General features: G+C 42.1%; 1 protein-coding gene across 7 annotated transcripts in view; it reads left to right on the top strand.

Annotated features, from left to right (window-relative positions):
* The first annotated feature begins 1,840 nt into the window (after positions 1-1,840).
* ADGRB3 (adhesion G protein-coupled receptor B3) overlaps positions 1,841-22,679 on the top strand; it is a 468,213-nt gene continuing 447,374 nt past the window's right edge. For 2 of the 7 annotated variants that reach the window (XM_063330256.1, XM_063330249.1), the window contains exons 1-2: positions 1,847-2,770; positions 5,501-6,269. In XM_063330256.1, coding sequence (XP_063186326.1) covers positions 5,516-6,269 — 754 coding nt within the window. In that variant the 5' untranslated portion in view covers positions 1,847-2,770; positions 5,501-5,515. Of the gene's footprint in view, positions 2,771-2,878; positions 3,028-3,838; positions 4,402-5,392; positions 6,270-22,679 lie in introns of those variants that run through there. The other 5 variants (XM_063330254.1, XM_063330255.1, XM_063330252.1 and 2 more) reach the window with 5 other exon arrangements.

The following is a 22,679-nucleotide window of genomic DNA, read 5'->3' as shown; positions in this document are numbered from 1 at the left end:
AATATAAAGGGGGTGAAAAAGGTATTTAAATGCTGCATTGTATGTAAACCTTTGATTTGTTCTGCTCCTATCAACCTGTCAATGAACAAAACTTCCCCTGAAGTATTTCAAGCAACATGATGATCACCAACAGATAATATGGAGTGTCACTGAATGTGAGAGAATATGATTATCTCTAACTCAGTGACAATTCAGCTTTCATTGCATTGTATTTTCTGGGCATAGATCATTCACGTCTTTCACATTTTCCTTGATTTGGGTAGATATTTTTTGTTTTATTTTGACAACAGGGGCATAAAGTATTTATGTTTGTAAAAGCTAGCAGGGATGTGGTTTACAGTTTGTACCTATGGAAAATACAGTAAAAAGCTATAACCGTGCTTTCATTTACTTTGGTCAGAAGTAGGTTTGTGACCAGTAATACCTCTGATCAGAATTTGTGCAGCGTGTAATTGTCATCATAAAAGCTTTGTATTACTGGAATTCAAACCTTACAGGGGCTTGGGCGCGGGGGTAGGGAAAAAAACGGTTTGCTCTAAGAACCGCTCGGTTTGGACGCCGTCCAGAAGTTGAAACTTTCGTTTCGTGGGGGTGGGTGGGAGGGCGAGTCCAAAACCACCCAGTCATGTTTCCCGTGAACTTTGAAACGCGCCGAGGGGCTGCGAGCGTCGGCCGGACCACACAACCTCGGCGAGGCTTTGTTCTCCGCGCTGAACGGCAGCGGTGGGAGCGCACAAGCAGCCAGGCTGCGAGCCGGTGACTGACAGCAGCATTTATTAAAATGTCATCTCCTAATTTTCACGCCGGATATCTGCTGTCGCGTAGCCTGCCCCGATCTCTCACGCCCGGCGGGAAGGGCCAGAGGACAACCCAGCCCTCCCTGGGGAGCAGGAGAGACACAGCCAGAGGGGAGGGTGAAAATGAGTATCCAGCCTTACCTAGATGTATCGAAATAAAATTAAGAAAAAAAAAAACCACACACAAACCGAAAAAAAAAAAAAAAAGGAAAAACCGGGGGGAGGACGGGAAGAGGGAAAGATGCCATCCTTGTGGCAAGGCTTCTTCTGCGAAACTCCCCCGTCTTTCGTGCCCCACCCGCCGCTAACGGTGCCACTTCAGCCTCTGTGGCCTCGCAAAACTCCGCTGGCAACCCAGCGGTGAGACCCCCCACGGGAGGAGGCAGCGCTTCTCCCGCGCCGGGTACCCGGCACCGGGCACCTCGCTGCGGGCAGCCCCCCCCGCCCTTCCCTGGCACCCCCCGGCTCCCCATCCCTCCCCGCGCAGAGCGGCCGGCCCGCAGCAGCCGGGGGAATGAACGCAGCCGCGATCCGGGCACAGCCTTATCTCTGGCAGGGAACGAATACGGCGTTAATTGCAGCCTCGCTGAGAAAATTGCTATTGTTTCCAGTCAAAGGCAGGCGGCAGTTTGAAAAGGGTTTATCCTCGCAGCCCTGTGTCAGTTAATCTGCATCGCGGTGCCGGACTGACAGCTCTCGGGGCTGCCACAGGGGGGGTTTATGCTTTAGAAGAAAGAACGAGAGGAAGGAGATCAAGTGCGGGCTTCCCGCCCCCCCTCCCCGCCGTCCCCGTTTCCCCCGCTCCCCGCCCGCCAGTTTCTCTTACGCCGGGGCGCAGCCAGCCCCGGCGCTGGGAACCGAGGACAGAAAAACCTCCCGGACGCAAAACAAAACCCCAGCGTTTTTGGGACGTGCTGGGTACCGAGCATCCGTGACGTGGGAAAGGCACGGCGGGCCGGGAGGAGCGCCGGGCACACAGGCGCGCACCCGAGCGCGCACACGCGCGGAGCGGGGCGCAGGGGCGCGCACGCCGCCCCGGGAGAGAGCGGGGCGCGCAGCCACCCTCCCCCGCGCCCAGCGGGCGGCGGAGGGGCGCGCAGGAGGAGGCGGGGGTGGGGGGGCGCGCAGGGGGCGCGCACAGGCGCGCACTCGCACTCCGGCACCCACGGAGGCTCGCTGGCTGGCTCCCGCGCACACACGCACACACACACACAGACACACACACAGACACACACCACACACACACACACACGCAGCGGCAGAGACGCGCTCTCTCTCCTTCCGTACTCCCTGCGCGCCCGGCGTTCGCACCGCTTCCCGACATCGGCAGCCAAGGACCCCCCGCCCCCCCCCCGCCGCTGTCCGGCCATTAGTGCCTGAGGGGGGAGGAGGAGGAGGAGGAGGAGGAGGAGGAGGAGGGAGGAAAGAGGAATAAGTCTATTAGTAATAACAACAACAACAAAACCCACCAACAAATCTGCACTAGCGCCTTAGTCCTCCTCTCAGACCGTCGCCTGCCTGGCATCGCCGCTCATCGGGCTGCTGTGCTGAGACTTTGTTTCAAGTTAGAAAAAAAACCAAAAAAACAAAAAACCAACCAAAAAAAAAAAACCTTCGCTTGCTCAACCACTTCCATTTTTTCCCCCTGCAGTCTCGCTGGTTTGAGGTGGTTTTTGTTGGTTTTTTTTTTTTTTTTCCTCCTTTTCGTTCCCTTCATGTGGTTGGATTTGGTGGATCCGGAGCCAAAGCTGCTTTTTTTTTCCTCGGTAGGGTGTGTGTGAGGCGTGCGGGGGTTTTCTCGCTGCGTTTTTTGTCTTCTGCTGCTTTTTTAAATCTTGGTTTTGAACCTGAGCCGGGGAAAATGGGAAACGGTGCTTCCGACAGAAGGGGAATCTCTCCATCACTGTTGTTGGGACGTGTGCCTGTGGTGCTAGTGTTTTAGAGAAATAGCCTGACAGCTTTCGGAGTGGAAGGTAAGGGTGCCCGGGGCATTTCCATTTCCCATTTCCAGGGATTACAACTGGAGAGCTTTTAGCTTGGGATTCCGGGGAGGAGGCGGCGGAGGAGGGGGACAGGCTGTTGCTGAAGGATAGAGAGAGAGAGAGAGACAGCACATACAAAATGATCTCCGCATTTACTTCAGCGCTGCAGTTTAAAAGTTAGAGAAGTCCGTTTTGCGACAGGTCTGCTTCCCTGAGGGTCATTTCCAGCGCGACCGAGAAAACCTGAGGTTTGTGCACGATTGGGGTAATTTTGGAGGGCGGGGGGGGGGGGATGTTAGGTTAATAGGAAGTTAAAATAAGAGAAGACTGTGGGTCTTCTGTTGGGGGGAAAAATAAGTGGAGTGATGGCGCCGTCTATGTTCGGCTAAACTACAGTGTCACCTAGAAAATCAGTTTGGGGAATATCCAAACTAAACGCCCGTTTGCTTTTCAGCTGGAGAGGGTTCTCCCCCTTCCCAAACGGGCAACCTTAAGCCTCTGTGGCCGTTCTTTAACTCCCTCCTCAATGGAAAAGAACGATCTTTTTAATCGGAGTGCCTGATCCTTTCAGTGAGCAGATTCACTCTCGTATTTAGCAATACTGCAAACTAAACGAAATGCTGCCGGCACACTCAGTTCGGGTGTGTGTGTGCATGTGTGTGTGATGCACACAGGGAGAGAGAGATTAAGGCAACGTTGTGTTTCAGTAGTCTTGCATGAACAAACGCACAACTAAAATGAGGGCTATTTGATTATGTTTCTTCATAGAAAACAGCCTACCACTGCAGACGTCTTTATTTTTCTAGTGCAAATATTACATAGTATGGGAGAAGTCAGAGCCTTTTTTTTCCTTTTCAAACAGAAAAGCAAATAAGCCCCCTTTTTGCCTTCGAGATTATAAAATTAATCCCTTTTCATGGGTGGAATTCCTAATTTAGACACTTATTGTCACATTGGCTTTCAACGCCTACACCATCCTGAATAACACTGCGCAGAACTGCATTGCCTGCAAAGTGCTTCAGCAAAGGGGAAATTGTTTCCAGAATTCCCGATAAGTTTCTCTTTTTAAAACCTTAAATGCTGTACTGACCCTATTTGGAGAAGGAGGACCGTGTTATTCATTGAGATGGACGCTCAGAAAGGAGAAAATCCAACGGTGTGGATAGACCGGGCAGCAGCTCTGCCTTTTTTTTTTTTTTAAACCTCTGCTATAAAGGGGGTTAGAGTTGGTGCTGCTTTGCCCATTTCAAGATTCAGAGTTTGAATTATAATCTAGGAGATACGAAAATCTCTTCAAGGGAGCTTAATCCAGTGATTTGCTGTGCGTTACGCAATGGGAGACAGAAGATGCCTTGCTGTTTGGTGAGGAGATGAAAAGCTAGGCAAAGACACACATCAAAACTCAGTACCGCTGCCTGTGTGTGTATGCCTGCCTCTGCTTACAGAGCAACAGTGGAAGAGACTGCAATCTAGGAGAGTTTTGAAATTAGCTTGGCATCACTTCTGTGTGCTTGCGTTTAAGAGCAGAAGGCGAAAACCTACTCACTTCTAAGAGATAAGCAACTTCTCAAAGGTTAATGCTGAAAACGTTCCATTTGAATTTTTTGGATAACGTTATAGAGGTAAATATTACTAAGGTTCGCTTTATTAACCTAGGCCACTGTTAAGAGCACAGAGCATGTGGAGGCTGTAACGGCTGACAGGTGCAGTAAAACAGCTTTATTTGGAGACACTAGCAGAGAGAATGTAATAAGCCTTTCATCATTCAAGCTGCAAAACATGGGAGCTAATCAGACAGTACAAGATATTCGTAATAAGAGGGCAAGTGCAGTCCAATAGGTGCAGGGATCCTGCTGTAGCACTACCAGCTATATAGAGCTACTGGTTGTAGATACTAATACAATGATCCATTTTATATCTTTAGAGGCTGAAGCACATTGAAATTATTATCTTAAAAAGCCTGCACTTTGTGGTAGTGTCAGACCAGCACTAGCTTCATCCGTTTGTCTTTGTTTCTTTCTCTGATAGTCTCAAAATTTTATTAATGCATTAATCTCAGTATTTCTCACCTGGGTTTTCTTTTTATAGAGACCTCTGTATACCAGGTGGCCAGGGCAAAGGCATGTAGGCGTATGGGAGACAGTGTTCCATCTGTAGCAAGTAATAATTTGTGCATTTTTAAATTATGGCTGTAATTCTTCACAGTTACTTCTCAGACTTAATAGAAGAACAATATATACCAACAGACGCTGCTAGCTTTCTTGTTGTATTCCGGTGAAATTCTGCATGTGCATATCGTATATGCAGCTATATGACTATAGCAGACTACTTATTTACTTTTTGAAGAAATAAATAAATAAGCCTCCTTTTTCTTGGTCCGCCGGGTAAGGCGCCTAGGTTTTTAGCTAAGTTGAGCGGTTCTAGTCCACGCCATGATGACTACATCCTAGACAGGAGAGGACATTCCTATTAATAATCTAATAGATGTTGTTTTTTAATTTGGCTGTGGCAGACTTGGTGGTGGCCATGGCCACGTGATGGCGCTGTGCACACGGCAGCGAACCCGTCCCTGGCGTTATAAAATAAAAATTACCTGCCCTTCTTTCTGAAAGGGGCTCTAACTGCAAGCTTGAAAACAGCTGGCTCGGATGTTGGAAGGAGTTTGGTTTTCAATGCGTGAGGAATTCTACTTGCATTTTTATTTCATTTCATCTCCTGCAGGCCAAATGACATAGGATGAAGGCTGTTCGTAATTTGCTGATTTATATATTTTCCACCTATCTACTGGTTATGTTTGGATTTAATGCTGCCCAAGACTTCTGGTGTTCCACGTTGGTGAAGGGGGTCATTTATGGATCGTATTCTGTAAGTGAAATGTTTCCTAAAAACTTCACAAACTGCACTTGGACACTGGAAAATCCAGATCCGACCAAATATAGTATTTACCTGAAATTTTCCAAAAAGGACTTCAGCTGCTCCAACTTTTCCCTCTTGGCTTATCAGTTTGATCATTTTTCCCATGAAAAAATAAAGGATCTTTTAAGAAATAACCATTCTATAATGCAGCTCTGCGATTCCAAGAATGCTTTTGTATTTCTGCAGTATGATAAGAATTTTATTCAGATACGCCGCGTCTATCCTATCGATTTCCCAGGATTACACAAAAAAGAAGACGACCAAAAATCCTTCTTTGAGTTTTTGGTGTTGAACAAGGTGAGCCCAAGCCAGTTTGGGTGTCATGTGTTATGCACTTGGTTGGAGAGCTGCTTGAAATCCGAGAACGGGAGAACCGAGTCCTGTGGGATCATGTATACAAAATGCACCTGCCCTCAGCATTTGGGAGAATGGGGAATAGACGACCAGTCTCTGGTGTTGCTCAATAACGTGGTGCTGCCCCTCAACGAGCAGACGGAGGGCTGCCTGACCCAGGAGCTGCAAACCACCCAGGTCTGCAACCTCACCAGAGAAGCCAAACGGCCGCCAAAAGAAGGTAGGTGCTTCTCGGAGGGGGGGCTGAATCCCACACCGGTATGTAGGTGCTGCGGCCGGCTCTCTTCGATACTCCCATTCATTTGACTTGCTCTCTACTCCAGCTCGCTTCTAGATGAGGCAAAAGGGCTGGAGAAGATGCACACTCCCTCAGGGCAGGGAGGGCTGCGTTTTCATTTCTAAAGTGGCTGAATTTTCAGCATATAGTTCTGCTGAGGGCTGTTGAAACTCCTCATAAGTAGGTTCCATCTGTTTCCAGCCCCCATGTACAGTAATGCCCACAGGTGGCAAGCCAGGAATCACTCTCCCCCTTGTCACCTTTTTACTGCAATGACCCGACTACAAAATCTTGTCCCTCTTGATACAATCCCTTGACTTTGCAAGGAAAACGTTTCCAAAGGCATGTGGGCAACCTGACTAAAAGACCAGGAGATTTACCATGGTCAGGACACCTGGTCTGCACTCTGCCAGACCTCAACAACCTAAAAACAAACCAAAAGCAAATGCAGTTCTTCAGGGTGAACCCTCTGCCTGTGATGCCTGAGGGTGTGAGGCACCATGCAGAGTCAGGACATGCTGTTTTGACCTGCTGGGAGCTCTGCCTCCAGGAGATGAAGGCTTGGAATCTCATAGCAATATTAGTGAGGGGGTGGTTGATGTGATAGTCCCGGCAGCTGCTTCATGTCCCTGCTGGAAAAGGAGGGCTGTGGAAGGGTGGGAAGACAAGGGTCCAGCAATTATAGCTGCAGCCTCTGCCTAGCCCCTCTGCTTCGCACCTCCTGTTTTGGCCTCCTGACGTGATTTTGGGAAGCGCATCGAGGGGAGGTGAAAGGCAGAGAAAGCATAGTCTGAAATTAGATGGGGGCCTCTGTCTGCAGCCTATGGGCGAGGGGGTCCTTCAGAACAGCCATGCGGGAACAGGATGGGGGGATGTGCCCCTGCGGCAAGGGATAAATCATCAAGCCCAGGGTATTGCATTTTAATGCAGGAAATGTTCCCTCTCTCCTTGTTTTCTGCATAGCCACAAAGCTCCCAGTCTGTGGCGAGGCAGCGCCAAGCTCCCAGCCCCCCCCTAATAGAAGTTGCTTTGTGGAGGAATGTAACATTGACACGTTGTTAGGAGAGGATTTTCTTTAAGGGCAGCCAAGCCCCAGCGCTGTGGGAGAAGAAAAGCTGAACTTGCTCCAGCTGCCGCGGTGCCAGCGGCCGCGGGCAGGGCCGGGATGTGGGGGGGAAGGAAGGGTCGAGGGACACTTTTGGCGTCCTGCAGGTCAGAGCCTCTCCCAGCACCCAACAGCTCGGAGCCCAGGAAACACACCGATCTTTAATGACAGGGAAGCTCCTCTCCTGTAAAAAAAAAACCTCCCAGAGAAGCCTGTGCAGCGACAGGGATGGTATTTAACATCGTTTAGAGATAATTAGTGCCCTGGGAGGCGGAGGCAGCCCCGGTCGCGGAGCCCGGGGGGCAGCAGGCAGAGACGCGGCCCGGGGCGGCGGGGGCAGAAGCCCCGGGCGCTGCGCGGGGGCGGCCGCTTCAGCTCGCCGCGCAGGGCGCTGCGCGGGTGCGCAGGGGCTCTCACCGCCCGTCAGCGGGCCGTAAAAGTTCGGGGGGAGGCTTTGCTCGCACCCCCTCCACCTCCGTCCTGTGTGCCATGGGCCAGGGCCCGGGGAAGCCAGGGAGCCCCCTTTAGGAAATATAAACGCCGCAGACCCAAAGGCGCGTAGGAGCCGCAGCCGCGGTGGGGCGGGCCGCGCCGCGTAAGTCTTAGCGGGGCCCCCGCGGCGGGGAGGGCGGCGCTTCTCCCGCGGCCCCAGCGCTGCGGGAGTCACTCCCACCGTGGGAGAAAGGCGCATCCTCCCCTCCACACCTCCCCCCCCCCCCCCCCAAAATCCCCCCGGCGCTGGTGCCCTTCCTTGGGTACCGCCTCGTCGGTGGGGCTGGGGGAGAGGGAGCGCTCGCACCGAGGGATGCACCAGCCGCCGGGGGCCCTTCGCACCGCTCGCAAAAATACCGTGAATTCCAGGGGGATGCGTGTCTCCCATATAAAACACCTCTTTCTGAAATGTGCTTAGTGGAAAGGACAGTTTAGGGCAAACAATTACACCCACCACCACCCCACACCCCCCCTTAAATTTTGAAACACGTTTCCAGCTTATTTTGCTTCCTATATCAGACATATTTTAATTCTTGCCCCTATTTGCGGGTTTTCCTGGATATCAGCTTGAGAAACGGCATTGTTGGGGGGGGGGGGGGAATTTTGTTTGGTAGGTGGAAGGTTTCCTTCACTTGTTCGTCAGTATACTGAGAGGGCTTTTTTTGGTGTTGCTGAGAATTTTAACAGTAATGCAATTATTTCAATGTTTTACTTAGTTACTTTAATGCACTTGAAAATTGTTCATCAGATTGTTACTAAAAGTTATAATCAGTCAGCAAATTAAGCCTCATGGCACTTCTCAGTAGTATTATGCTCTTTGTCTTCCACTCGGTGTTTAAATCATTTTTCCCCTTTCCTGAGATGGCCAAACATCTGCAAGAGAGATGTGTTCAGTCTTTGTTTTCTGTACATATAGTCATATTTATCAAGCGCATCACTCAGTGTATTTGTATGTATAAAGCTGGTTTTTGGTTCAGTTGGAGGCTTTATTGAGGGATCAAAATGTAGAATATTCCTGCCACAAACATAACGCAATTCATCACTTGTGTCAGCAAACATTTAGGCAAGAACTGGAATTTTTTTTTCACAGGCAATCTGGTTCAAGTTAGATTGGCACAGCTAGCAAAAATAAGGTTGACCAACAACTAAGAGAATGGTTTCTTGTTGTTAGAGTTCATAATGGCAACCAAAAGTACAGTCTTGTTAGTGTAATTTGAGTTTTAAGGGGGTAGTGGTTGCCTGTCACTGTGAGAGTGCTGCAGACTTGGTGAGATTGTGTTTTATGAACTCCTGTGTTACTTTGAGGTTTGGTACTGACATTGCCCAGCAGTGACTTTCGGGAAGGAACTGCAAAGACCTGACAGCTTTCTACAGGATTATGTACACCCTCCCATCCTTCAGATTTGCTTTCATCAAGCTTGACTGTATGAAGTGCAAAATCTTTTCCAAAAACTATTTCCAGTCACATTTTAGAACGATAATGTAAATAGAGAGCATTTAGATTAAAGCCTACTGTTTCTTTTTTGAACCCCTGAAGATTTTTACAATTTTGAATATGATAAATGGCTTAGGAAAAATGGATTAAAGTCATTATTTTTCCTTTTTAAAAAAGTGTTGCATTTTACAAAAGATGTGACAAGTGTACAATGGATGATTGTGTTTCTCAAAGTGCTGAAGAGTGTTGAACAATAAAAGGAACTAGGTCAAAAAAGGAAACTGTAACTTTTTTTTTTTTTTAAGATGATGGTTTGGAAATATGTGGTTTAATCAGCATTTCTTCCATAGGCAGATCATCTTTGGTGTCACTGATTAAAGCCACATTCAAAGTTGCCACATTTGCACTAAGACCTAGTTTCGTTGTATCTTGATCCTTTCCCACAGCCTTCTATCTGAGGTGCTTAGCCTGGATCAAAGCAAATAGATCTCAATGAACACTCTGGCAGGGGCCAGAATTTAAGGGCTCAGGGGAATTTGTCCTCTTGATCTTTGGTGCTGTGAGTGAAGTATCTCATGAAGTTTCTGTCAATAAAACAGGGCTCAGTTCCAACTTTTTTGGACTTGTAAGGCCTTTGCATGTAGTCAATCCATTCAATTTTATGAATGATGATAATAAGAACACAAAAATATATTTTGTTATTGTGACTACTACAAAGTCAAAATATTATTGTAGGGTTTTATCACAGTTATTTAGGAAATAAGAGAGAGTTTTCCCCTGTGGTTTACTGCCATATCTGACAGGGGCCCTCATAAAACGAGGAAAATAATTCTTTCATCCTCTTACTTTCATCCAGCAGAAGAAAAAAAGATATTCACATTAATGAAGTCTTGGCATTTGGAGTTCCAGGCTTGTGTGTCTTGTTCAGTCAGTCTAAAATAATTTTAGTAGGGATTTTTAATAAGTACGGTGGAAAAGTAGCATTGGTCTACTTTGTCACAAATTCTAACAGCTCACTGTGTACCAGCATCTTAGTGTTCAGCAACTGATTTATTTTTTTTCCCTGATTTCAGATCCGAAAACAACAGGGACATCTTAAACAAGGATTTCCTATAATAGATGTCTCTTTAAAACAATAATTTATGACACAGTGTTGAGTAATAGCAGGATGTAGATAGTTTTGCAAAGCTTCCATGGCATGTATGCATTTATTTATATGTGGTTCCATGAATGCCCACCTCCTGTTGCACATGTTTAAGATGAATTTATTATTTATATGTCGTTCCATGAGTGCCCACCTCCTGTTGCACACATTTAAGATGAATTTATAATATTCAGCACATACCCAGAGTGCACGAGCTGTCTGAGTAGGCTGGACGTCCCTAGTCACAAAGCCATAGGCAGTAATAACACGTCATAGCATGGCTCCATCAGAGGATTTAAACAGTTAAATCAGTGCAGGATTTGTCTAGGAAGATCAAAAATTACAAAATGGAGTCTAACAACCTTACGCTTCTACAGGGATATTTAATATTTAGTGTGAAACAACTATTTGAGACTAAAGCAAAATTTAGAAAATCTAAAATAAATAAATCTGTTGCCCAGAACATTGAATTAATACAGTAACATACTTGGAAGACTCTTAATAATTTTTATATCCTGCTGCTTGCAGTGGTTCTTTTATTCATGAGTTCAAGGGGAGAAATGAAGGTGGCCACTAAGGAAGAACAGGCTTTTTAATTTTGCCTGAAAGGTATTTTTCATTATGACTTATAAAGTACTGTTTAAAAACTTCAATCTGATATATTAAAATAACATGTTACCATGCAGGTTACGAGCAGTTATGAGCAGTTTGTTACACACTGTTATGAGCAGTTTGATCTAAATGAAAATCTAGAATGTAAAGAAAAATAATTTCACTTTAAATAATTTTTTACATTAATATTGTTCCTCCTAAAATGTTCATTTCCAAAATCTTTGTGCAAACTTTCATAAAATCAGCAAGAGACATTGGTTTCTTCTTTATGTGTCTGGTTCCCAGTTGAAGGAAATGTTTCAAAATCTCCCATGGATTCCAGTGTGCTTCATATAATGCCCTCTTTGACTTTGCTAAAAGAAAATTATTACCCTAAACATTTATATTCCTAACACATATTTGGGTCACTCTGGACCACTCACCAGTGATGCTTTATCAGAGCCATGCAAGTTTGATTTCAGATTCTTTTTTTTGAAATGATGCACTATAAAAAAACCTTAATGATCAGAATCTCTTTTAATCAATAAGCACCACCTTTGTTTTCAAGGAATATATGCTATTATCACTAATGATTGTACTTCAGTTTGTAGTGTATTGATCATTTCCACTTGATTTACTTCAGTACACTATGAAACTTTTTCTTTTGATGTAAAGTTTAGAAGTTTGTGTGCAAGAGTAATCAGCACTTCGTATATGTGCACTGAATTTGGTGGGATTTGGATCAATCAGTAAGTGAATTTTCTGATATCTTAAAAAAAGGAAAATGCCAAGACAATTTCCTTTCTAGTGGGAAAAGCCTATATAAATGGCTTTGCTTCCAGTTATTTAAATGCTTTATTAGTAAATGTACTTGGTGTTATATATATATATATATGTCTCAGAGGTAATTTCTTTGGCATCACAGATTCTATCAGCATTTTGCTCAGAACGTCTCAGGCTAACAAGATGGCATATTACTTATTTTGTGGGAAAGGTCAGCCTACTGTCGTCAAATATTTGCCCTGCCTTCAGTGAGATCACAAATGTATAGGATCTGAATACCGGTTTGCATGAACCCATTGCTTGCTCATGAGCTCATGGCTTCAATGAAATAGTATGTTGGAAGCTGGGTTATAACCAAACCCAGGATTTTGGTTCCCCAGACTGCCATTTTTCCTTGAATTAAACCTCTATTTATGTGCACTGTTGCGCATCAGACATTGTGGAGACCTGCTCTCAGCTGGGGACGAACGCTGCTGGAGACCTCCACTCTAAAGAGCACAGAACATAAACAGAAAACATCGATAAAGAATGGGGATATGATATAAAGAAATTAAGTGACTTCAGATTGAAGTCAAAGAATATCCAAATTAGGAACAGAATTCTGACTCTCTTGCTGCTGGGTCCAGTGAACAAGTGCTCGATAGTACCAAGCCCTGTACCATCAAATGTCTCAGACCAGTCACGTCGCTTTTGTTTGCCTTTCTCGTATTAGTAAGCTGTGCCGTTTGTCTTGAAATACTTCAATTACATTTTGTCTGGGTGGACAGAGTATGCAATATGTTTACTGCATTTTAGACCTTGTCCTTTGATTTGCTTGTGCTTTTGACAAATGTGGCAGTGTTCAGGTGTAGAACAGCCATTAACACAAGCTAATGGTGATTCTGTTTACATAGTGGGATTTCAGTTATTAGGTCTCAGCAACATTACATGGAATTATATTATGACATAATGCAGGTACTGCATTTCTTATTATTATACAGTGTTTTATACCTACATATTTATATTTTATACATTTATATAATACAGTGATTATATATAATACAGTGATTATATGATCTATTACATTTAATAGGTGCTCCTGTGCTCTTTTTAAAGCAATTTATCCTCTTCTGTTCAAATCTACCCATATTGCTGTTTTGTTTAGTTTTCTATTTGCAAAAGCATGGAAAAATCTGCTTTGTGTGTTGGTATACACAGCGGAATTTTCAGAGGAGACTTTATTTTCCTCTTCTTAGGGAATTAATTTTATGAAGTTTATTCAGTTGTGTTTTATCAAAGGATTCCAACTCAAAGTTGTTGTAGTTCTCAAATTGAAGTTTAGCTGTTCATTTCTAAATATGCAATAATTGTAATAAAACAAAGGTCACTGCAGAATTCCATTGAGCATTATTTGCATTCACTGTTAACAAGAAATATAAAATGCTCTTTAGGATAGAGAAAGTTGTACATGATATAAAGTACAAATTTACAAATTATGCATCACTGATTTATGAATATTTCAGAGTTTGAGCCCTTTCTGATGCTAGTTAAATCTCAAGAGCGAGACAGTCAAATTTTTCAGTTATTCTCAGTTTTGTTAATCTCTTAGAGAAGTTATAAATAAAGTTTTTGTCAAATTACTGACACATTTTTCTGATGGACTAGCCAACATCAAAATTAATAAAAACAATCTATAATAATAAAAGTAATCTATAATAACAGTGTACGAGACCAGCATTGTTACTTTACTCTGCAACAACCAAATTATTGTCCTTACTCAAAGCAAATTCCCTGTGCTATCAATATAATTTGGTCTAAATGAAGATTAGATTAGAGCCCACAAAAGAGATGTGAAACAGCGATAGCATGTGTTGCTTCTACCAAAAGCAAATTATTTCATAATTTGTATTAAATCTATCCTTTCAAACTTCTTAAGATTTTTTTTTCTCTGTAGTTTTACTTTTGAAACCGTGCTTGACATTTGATAGAGTGAAGCAGATGCACTTAAAAAAAAGCAATTTTGTAACTGCTTGCTGCATTTGCGTCTCTTTTAGCTGGTTAGCCTATCTCTTTATGTGCTGTACTTCAGCTTCTGGCTTTTGTTCTTCTTCATTATCTGAAGGGGAAACAAGGCATACGACATACTCAAGTTAGTATTTCTTTGATGGTGCTGAAAATGCATGCAACTGAAATTTGTAAGCAAGCTATTTTCAGTTCAAATTTTATTTATGTCTCCTTGAAATGGCAAAAACACAACAAAAAGTATAAACTTTGAATACCGTCCATTTTTTGGTAGCTTGACAGAAAACTGTTGACAACAGGGAGAACAATGTGTCATCCCCTTTTGGGCAATTTTCACCAATTTGCTCTTTTATTCCTCAGGAGATGTAAAGCACATAGGGAGCTGGCTTTGGTTCCTGTTGTTCTCCATGTGATGATTGCTCATTCGTCAGCTATGCCGAGACAGTGTTTGCTTATAGAATGGTTTATAACTTTCAACTATAGCTGATAGTTGTGTGCTATTGGATGGCTTTGCTGTGAGGGATGATGGAGGAGGGGATGAAGGATCTAGAAAGCAATTCTCCACCTCTTAGCTGGGGAAAATGTTTAGCAGGACTTCCAACCTTACCACCTCTAACTGTCATTGGAAATACCTTATGTTAAGTGGAAATTAACTGAAGTATGTTGCCAGATGTTGCTCGTGAGGATCTGAGATCACATTGCTGCTAAGATGGCTCTGATTTCACTTCTTTCCCTTCACTGAGCTATGTCAGCACACCAATCAAGCAGAAAACTCTTCACGTTGGGTTTTTTTTAGTTGGGTGGTCTTCATGTTGGGTGAGCGTTCTATGATGGCCCAGTTGAGCTTCCATTGGTATCAAAAAGTGGCACAAGAAAGAGCTGGAGAGGAACAGTGGTGCTGGTTCAACCAAGTTTAGATTTGCTTAGGCAAAACAAAACAAAGCAAAGTCTATCAAAAAGTGCCCAATACATGTTACCCTTGCCCATTCTTTTCCACATGTTAGCAGCCAGTTACATCATACCGTATTTCTAGGCAGCTACACCAGGTTTTGGTTATAGTATTACCGGCGGATCCTTCAAAATAGAGTCCAAGATACGTGTGTATCCAGGGCTTCCTGCTGACCATTAGAGAGTGGTGCAGATTGCTGTGAAGGCGTGTAGAGAGTGCTTGGGGATGAGTCTGCAGAGCCCTTGGAACTCATTCCTGTAGTGCAGCTAGAAAGGGCTTGAAGTGCTGATTAGAACATCAGGGAACTGAATTCATGCTATTTATTGGTTGTGAGGAATAATTTTGTACATGTTTCATGCACGAACACTTTTTCCCGAGGGTTTTGGAAAATCTTACGTCTGAAGATTTTGTGTGGAATATTTCTTTGAATCCTAAACGATTCACTTTTTCTCATACATTGTTTGCTTCCCTATCCTATGAATATATCCTTTGCAGTCCCTTCTGTACTATATGCATAGAAGATGTCAACTGTCTGCAAAGCTGGGCACTTCAGCTTGAATTATAATGAGTTATGTTTTTATCCTTGGAAGTGTTTTGTTTGTTCTGTGGCATTGGCTGATGTCTGCAGTGATTGGCACACATACAGATGCTCCGTACTGTTAGGTTTGAAGGTTGATAGATATACTTCACACTGACAAAGGAGAGGAGGAAAAATGTTCAGCACTGCAGGTGTAATGTGAGTACAGAGCCTAGTCCAGCTGGTCCCGTCTGCACCAAATGTCTAGGAAGTCAATAATAATACAGAAAGTAATGTGAAGGTTCACTCTCCTTGGGAGGGAGGAGGGTGCCAAGGGTAGAATATCAGCCAATCCCAACAACTGATAAAGTTGTCGGAGTTACGTGTAGGGCCATAGGGCTTCAGCTGGTTGAGCTGTTATTTGGGTTCATAAATGCAATAGGTATGAGTTTCACCTCTTGAAGCAGAATTACGATCATAAGAAAAGTTTATAGCTATTGTCCTGAGATAATGTCATATACTTAAAAATAATTGGAGCTGGGCCTGGAACTGATGTTTTTCTGTCTTGTAAATAAATGTTCAAATTATTACATATTCGTTCTCTTTAATCCACTGAATTTTCAATTTATCCACAAAAATTGGGACAGCTTCAAATTCGGGAAAAATTGAGAATATTCCTATTCCTTGACCAGACAGAACCTTCTGAGAAGTAGAGCCACCGAGTCCAGATTGTTCCAGGTGCTGCACTTGTTTACAGGGTGTTCAGGTCTGAGTTGGCAGCAGATTATAAAAGGAGGATGCCATTGTAAAAGCAGGATACCATCTCTGGCTGTCGTTCGTGCAAAGCTTGGTCAAGCAGGTGTGATCTAGGACCACCTTTTGGATTAGGCCTTACTGGTAAACCAGTGCAAATGACTCTCAGGAGTTTGCTACCTCTCACAGCTAAGGGAATGCCCAGACCCTTGTGTGCACCTCATGTATGTCTCTTATGGCTCTTGGACACCAGCAGGTGTGGCCTGCCCTGGGATTAACATTTTGGAGGTCTCCATTTTGGATTCAGGCCTTGGAAGTGATGATGAGGCACGGAAATTTATTTGATTTCTTTTGTAAATACAGCTTCAGTGCATCACTTCTTTTCCCTGTGATACTGTTGTAACAGTAGTGACTTGCCTTCTGGTGATATTATGGGGATAAACATGTCAAAGTTTGTAGTTTGCTCAGTAATCACTATCATACAGGTACTTAAAATATATAGATTATGCCATCACTGCTAAACCTGAAACATTTTTTTCCCCCCAAAGTTCTGATGAAAATCAAATCCATGTTGTCTTCAGGTATTTTCTGGTGCTTGGAGTGAAAGTGTGATTTTATTGGCTGTTTTGCAGATGAAATATGTGAAGGGAATGAAGCATTCTTACATTTATCTCCTATTCCATGCTTCTAAGGTTTTGGATAATGGATTTTTGTCCATGTGAAATCTGAAGTGTTGCAAAAAATAGATTTTAGTCTGATAACATAACGTGTACAGTAAATATACAATAAAAGAATTTCTGTCATAAATAAGACATGAAGGGGAACCCAAGCACGCCAGGGTGTAGCATCTAAATATTTTTCAGACATGACTAAATTCCTGCTTTTGTGTTCACTTGTACATCATTAATCTCATTGAATCAACAGGATTATTCATGTAAATGGGATTTAATCAAAAGCAGGTTTGCCAGTAAATGCCCTCAACTGAAAATGTGCACATACCTAATCAATATTGGAACAGGAAATCAGTATTTTATTATTAACAATAATTTCTCTAAATATTATTAATCACATTAATTATAAAAATAAATATTAAATTACCACCACATAATTATTGATAATTAATAATGATGAATTAATAGTGAATTGACTATATATGAACTGTCTTATGTAATTTGGATAAATACCTTAGTTCTTGTTATCCTAGAACCTAGTTTTGTCCTGTTCCCAGGTCTGCACTGCTTTAACTGGTCATCAGTGTATTCTTTATTAGCTCTGGGATCCTCAGTGCCCCTCACTGACCCCGCCAGACCTGTGCTCCCCTGCACTGCGTCCAGTGTCTCCTGCTTGGATGCTTAAACCATTCTCTCATTGCCATGGCTGTGTTCTTCTGCATTGCATCATTATGCTGGGGTAATAAGTACGTCATTCTGTACAGAATAACTGTTTGCTGCTGCCATCTATAAAAAGAATATGGTTCCACAAAGATGAGGAAAAGTTAAACACATCAGCCAATAGCTGGTTTGTCATTTAGCAAGCTAAATAAAGCTCCAGGAAGAACAAGAAAAATTCAGACAATACTTGACATGCCCCCAGGCTTTTTAATGGCAGTGGTGGTGCTCTATTTGTTGGGATACAGGGCTACACTAAAACCCATTTAGAATTAATCGTCAAGAATGGCACTGATTAGCATCATTTTATTTTTTTTTTTTTTTCCCTTTCTGTTGAATGTGTCCAGGAGCTGCCATGGAATTCGTTACAAATTTCAGCATTCTAAAGCCTGCATCTTTTTTTTTTTTTTGTTAGATGAAAGTAAAAGTAGTATAACCTTATTGATTTATATTTGACAACTTGTATCACAGTAGACACATCTGGATAAAAACAGGAGTCATTTTAGTAGCAGCTGACTGATGTTTAGCTATAACTGACACAACTACTGTAGGAATAGATGCTTCTTAATTCTTGGTGGTTTTTTGTGTAAGTTTGGCATTGTATTTGTCTCTATTTTTTTCCTTTCACTAAACATTTTAAATATATATGTGCTTGAACACAAAATTGACAGTCCTTTAAGATGACAGCCACAGTCAGGAAGTTTCTTCCTAAGAAAGAGAAGGCATTAAATTATGAAGTATTGGAGGACAATATTCATTGTAGTACGAGCTGTGGAAGAATATGTGGCCCTAAAAGTTGTGAGTATTTATAGTAAAGGTTATCAAAAAACATGACAAAAAGATCATTTTAACATCAGAATTCATAGTTTACTTAGATGGAATGAGGTGACACTGGAGAAGCAAGCATGTAGGATGTTTTGGTGAACTACCAAAACAGTGTTCAGCAATTATTACCTTTCAGAGGTTGGTAACTGCTATTTTTTGAAATCCTACCTGAATATCTTACAATAATACTGTGACATAGTGTCAAAAGATTTTTTACATTTCTAAGGTCTGCTTTCTTTTGTGCGTATACTTTGACCACAATATTTCACTCCCAACAGTTGGGTATGGAAGATCTTAGAGAATCATTTTGCATTAAAATCAATGTGGATCATTTCAATGATCTGGTTGCTGTTTTTTCTGGGTAAGAGAGAACTCAATTAAAAAAAAGCAAATTATTTTGCTAGCAACACAGAATGTTGTGAATTGCATAACCCTGTTAACATGAATCTTTGTTACATCTGATACTAACCAAGGATTCCTCACAGCTCAGTTACCATTACAACTTTTGAGCTTCTGTTTCTTGACTACTTACAGTCTTTGTACAATTTAAGGGTCAGTACTGTTAATTAAAGGTGATCTTTTTTGGCAAATTAAGGAAAATTGCTGTGGTATTCTGAAGAGAAGTCTATGCGGACCCTTACACAGGGAGAAAATTAGATTCCAAACCGGATGAAAAGATGAAAATTTAGAAAGTATTTGTGTCTGTTATATGGATTAATTCAAAATGCATAAGTAAATAAAACAGTGCAGACTAGGCATAGGGTACACTAGAGATTTCTTGACAAAAAAAATACTGGAGATGCTAAATCTCTTCTATTGAAAGACACTATTACAATACGACACCAAGATGGTGTCTGGTACTGTGATATAGTCAGGAATCCTGCCATTTCAAGACAGGGATCCCTTTGGCATGCAGGCAGAAAAGACCCCCAGTATTCTCCTTTGTTCCTTTGGCAGACACACATTGCTCATGGTAGTAGTGATGCTCTGGCAAAGACACAAAGTGCTGTGTTGATCAGAGAATACATTATGTGCATGCTAACTTGAAGGATGATCACACACTGTTCCTCTCATAAGGCAGACCCTCAGGCCACAAAGTCCATTTCAGCATATTTGGTATTTTTAACTTGTAGCTCTCTGTTAGAAATTGTCACATTGCCCTGATGGAGCTCACAGCTAAATATGGAGCAAGCTTCTTGGTTTGCAGCTCATAACCCAAGGTTTATACATACTTAAGCTTCCCTTGAAATTATACTGGCTCTAAGCATGTTTTTTGCTTTTTTTTTTCCCTTGGTCTTCCTGTGCTTTGTCTTGTCTCTAGGTTGTTAGCTCTTTACGTTACTCTTTCAGCTAAACCCTCAGATTTCCCAGAAGCTTGCACTTTTCACAGAACTCTGGTCTTATTAGTACTCTAAGCTTACAGTTTATCCCTTCTGGGGCATAAAATAGGTGAAGTAAACAAACACAGAAGCTTTGTAGGAATTAGAAGTGAAAAAAAACCCAAACAAAACAAAAGAAAAAACAGTCTTTATTTCAGCTAGCCCAAGAAATGCACAGGCTTGGACAAAAAAAATATTAAATCCCTGTATTTAATTCCCTGGTTTTGTTTCCTCATCGCTCCAGTCACACAACCATTTGAAGTTGAAGGTCTGTGAAGAGTCTAGGATTCCCAGCTTTACGCTCTACTTTTTGCACTTGATTGCTCTGTGGTATGAATTCTCTTCAAATCTGTTTCTTTTCTCCCATTGCTCTGTACCATCACCTTCCACTGGTTTTCTCCATTGGTTTTCTGCACAAAAAAGATCTCAATCACAACATGCAGGATATGCCTTCCAGCCCATGCCCCATTCATTTCTGCAAGTCCCCTTACTGCTGTGACGGTAAAGTGTAGGCAGGCCACCAAATTGCAGTGGGTTAGGCTAGGATGTAAGTTAAATGTGTATATTGCCCAGAGCCTAGTCTTCCCTCAGTCAGGAAGCGCTTTAACCACCAGTACAGAGTGGGGTTTCCTCTGAGTTGCTTCTGCTCACCCCATAAATCTTACTTTCTTATTTCTTGCAGTGCTGTAGTTTCACAGGAATATCAGAACGTGCCACCACTCAATGCGAGCCCTTTGCCTACTAGTGAGGGCAATATCCCAGGAAAGAGAAAACATGGGCTTAAGTTTCCTCAGGCGAAGGATGACCATGGGCCTGTACCTCCTCCTCCTTAAGAGATACTTACTTTAAGTAGCATATTTATATGTGAAAGGCGTAGTCCATCTTTTTTCATAGCTGATATTTTTGAATAAAAGTAAGCAAAAAGTCTTTGAGTTCAGCTCAGTACTCTCTCAGATATATAGCATTGCCCAAGAACACATAGAGATTTGGTCATCAGCAGGTTAGATGCCTTTTTCTGGTGCACAGCAGACTTACATGGTCCCCTATGTCCCTGACCAGGCTCAAAGAAGGAACAAAATGCATTGTGCAGTCCTGGAGGCCTTTATTCAGGCCCATCAGGAACAGGGATGTCCCCACGTAGGCACTTCAGGAGCTAATTCCAGGCCATCTGCACCACTTGAAATGAAACTTCCAATTCCGCTCAGTCCACTTTATAGACACCAAAGCAGGTATGTAGGCCATGTACAAATACTGTGAGTTAATGCGTTTGCAGTAACCTTGAAGATTTTCATGATATTGCTTGTCAAGCTTTGCTTACGTTAGTATTTAATTTCCATGTTGTCAGTAGGATTGAAGGGGAGAAAGTGAGCCAGGGAGTCTTTCATGTTCTCTGGTTTTGGGTATGTCAGTTTAAGCACAAGAACTAAAAGGAAGAGCCTCAAATACTCTTAAAAATGAAATTCTCTTAAAAATGAAATTACTCTTCAAAGGAAATTTCTAGATTTCATTTATAGCATTCTTCTTCCTGTTTATATAAAAGCAAAGCTACAAGTTAGTTACTCATTAGTGTAAGAAAGACAAAGGTACAGGTGTTACTTAATCAAGGTTTTAATTTTCTTATTGAAGTAGTTTCACTGTCACAAATGGTTACTACATTTTTAATAGATCTGCCGCGTGTAAATGCACTGAAGTCTACTCAAATGTGACAATACCTTAATCTAAACTACATAAGAAGTCTTTGAAATCACATGAATTATAAACGAAGTTGAAATGCTTTTATTTATAAGTACAAAGTAATCATTATGAAATGATTAAAATAAATAGTTCAATGTATGTTCTACATTTTCTTGTTTAAATTATTTACAATAAACCACACTATAAACTCCAAGAAATGGAAGTAATTGTCTACATAGAGACAATTGAGTCTAATGATATCATAAATCATTTACACTTTCATTTGGAGGATCTAGTTTATCAGAAACTGTTGAAATCAGTGCTTTTTACCACAAAATGATGACTGTGTTCCTTCTGACCCATTGTGTCTGCAATAGCATAGAAATGCCTTAGATTGTCCCCTAGAATTTTACGCGATTGCCTCTGTTTGGTTTGAGGATTATCAAATGTTAAATACTGTTAGGAGAGAGTAATCTGTGTAGGCTGGTTGTCACCTCTGCCAAAGAAACAGATGGACTGATGACCTTTTCAGGACAGTGTTAGATCTATGTGCTTTTGAGTGGCAATGGTGCTGGGAGCACTTCTGCTTTCTGAGCTGTCTTTATTCAGTTAATCTTCATTTGTATCACTGAATAGCTTTAATGACCAATCACAGCGTTTTTTCACTTTTTTTGTTTGTTTTGTATTCAAGAAAACGCTATAAATTTCCCCCTCCCTTTTTTAGTCACCTTGTTTCTGGCACGCTTGCCACAGATGAATTTGTCCTACTTCTCCCAGGTGAACATTTAGTAGCATAAATTTTGAAGTCTGGCCAGATATCATACATAAAAGTCTTTGTCCACACAGGGCTCCCCTGCAGCCTTTGAGCGTGTATTTCTATTTTCCAAGAAGTTTAATTTTTGCATACACCACTCATTAGTCACCTGATAAGCACAACCACACAGCACTCAGTTTTATAGTACTAATAATTTTGTGTTCCATTCATGAACAAATCCATGGTAATCTGGAACAAATCAATGCCATCTCACTGAGACATATGCAGTTACAATGTTCAAACAAATTTCCTAATGATGTTAAACAGTATCTTCTGAATTTATTTTTTTTTTTACTAAATTTGCATGGATGATGTCTTTCTTATTCTTTTATATGTGCAATAGATTATTTCCTATATTTTTGCAGAAATTGTTGATATACAGCTATCAAAAGGCAAGTTATGCCTCCTCAAATAAGTCTGGGAAGTTTATGAAACAAGGGTATCCTGGTTTCTGAGGCTACCCTCAACCATTTCAACACAAATAAAATAATTTTAAAAAGTGC

Source organism: Chroicocephalus ridibundus, chromosome 3 (genome assembly GCF_963924245.1).
Source record: "Chroicocephalus ridibundus chromosome 3, bChrRid1.1, whole genome shotgun sequence".
Lineage (NCBI taxonomy): Eukaryota > Metazoa > Chordata > Aves > Charadriiformes > Laridae > Chroicocephalus > Chroicocephalus ridibundus.
The sequence above is the reverse complement of the archived record's forward strand: the minus strand, read 5'-3'. Positions and strand labels throughout refer to the sequence as shown.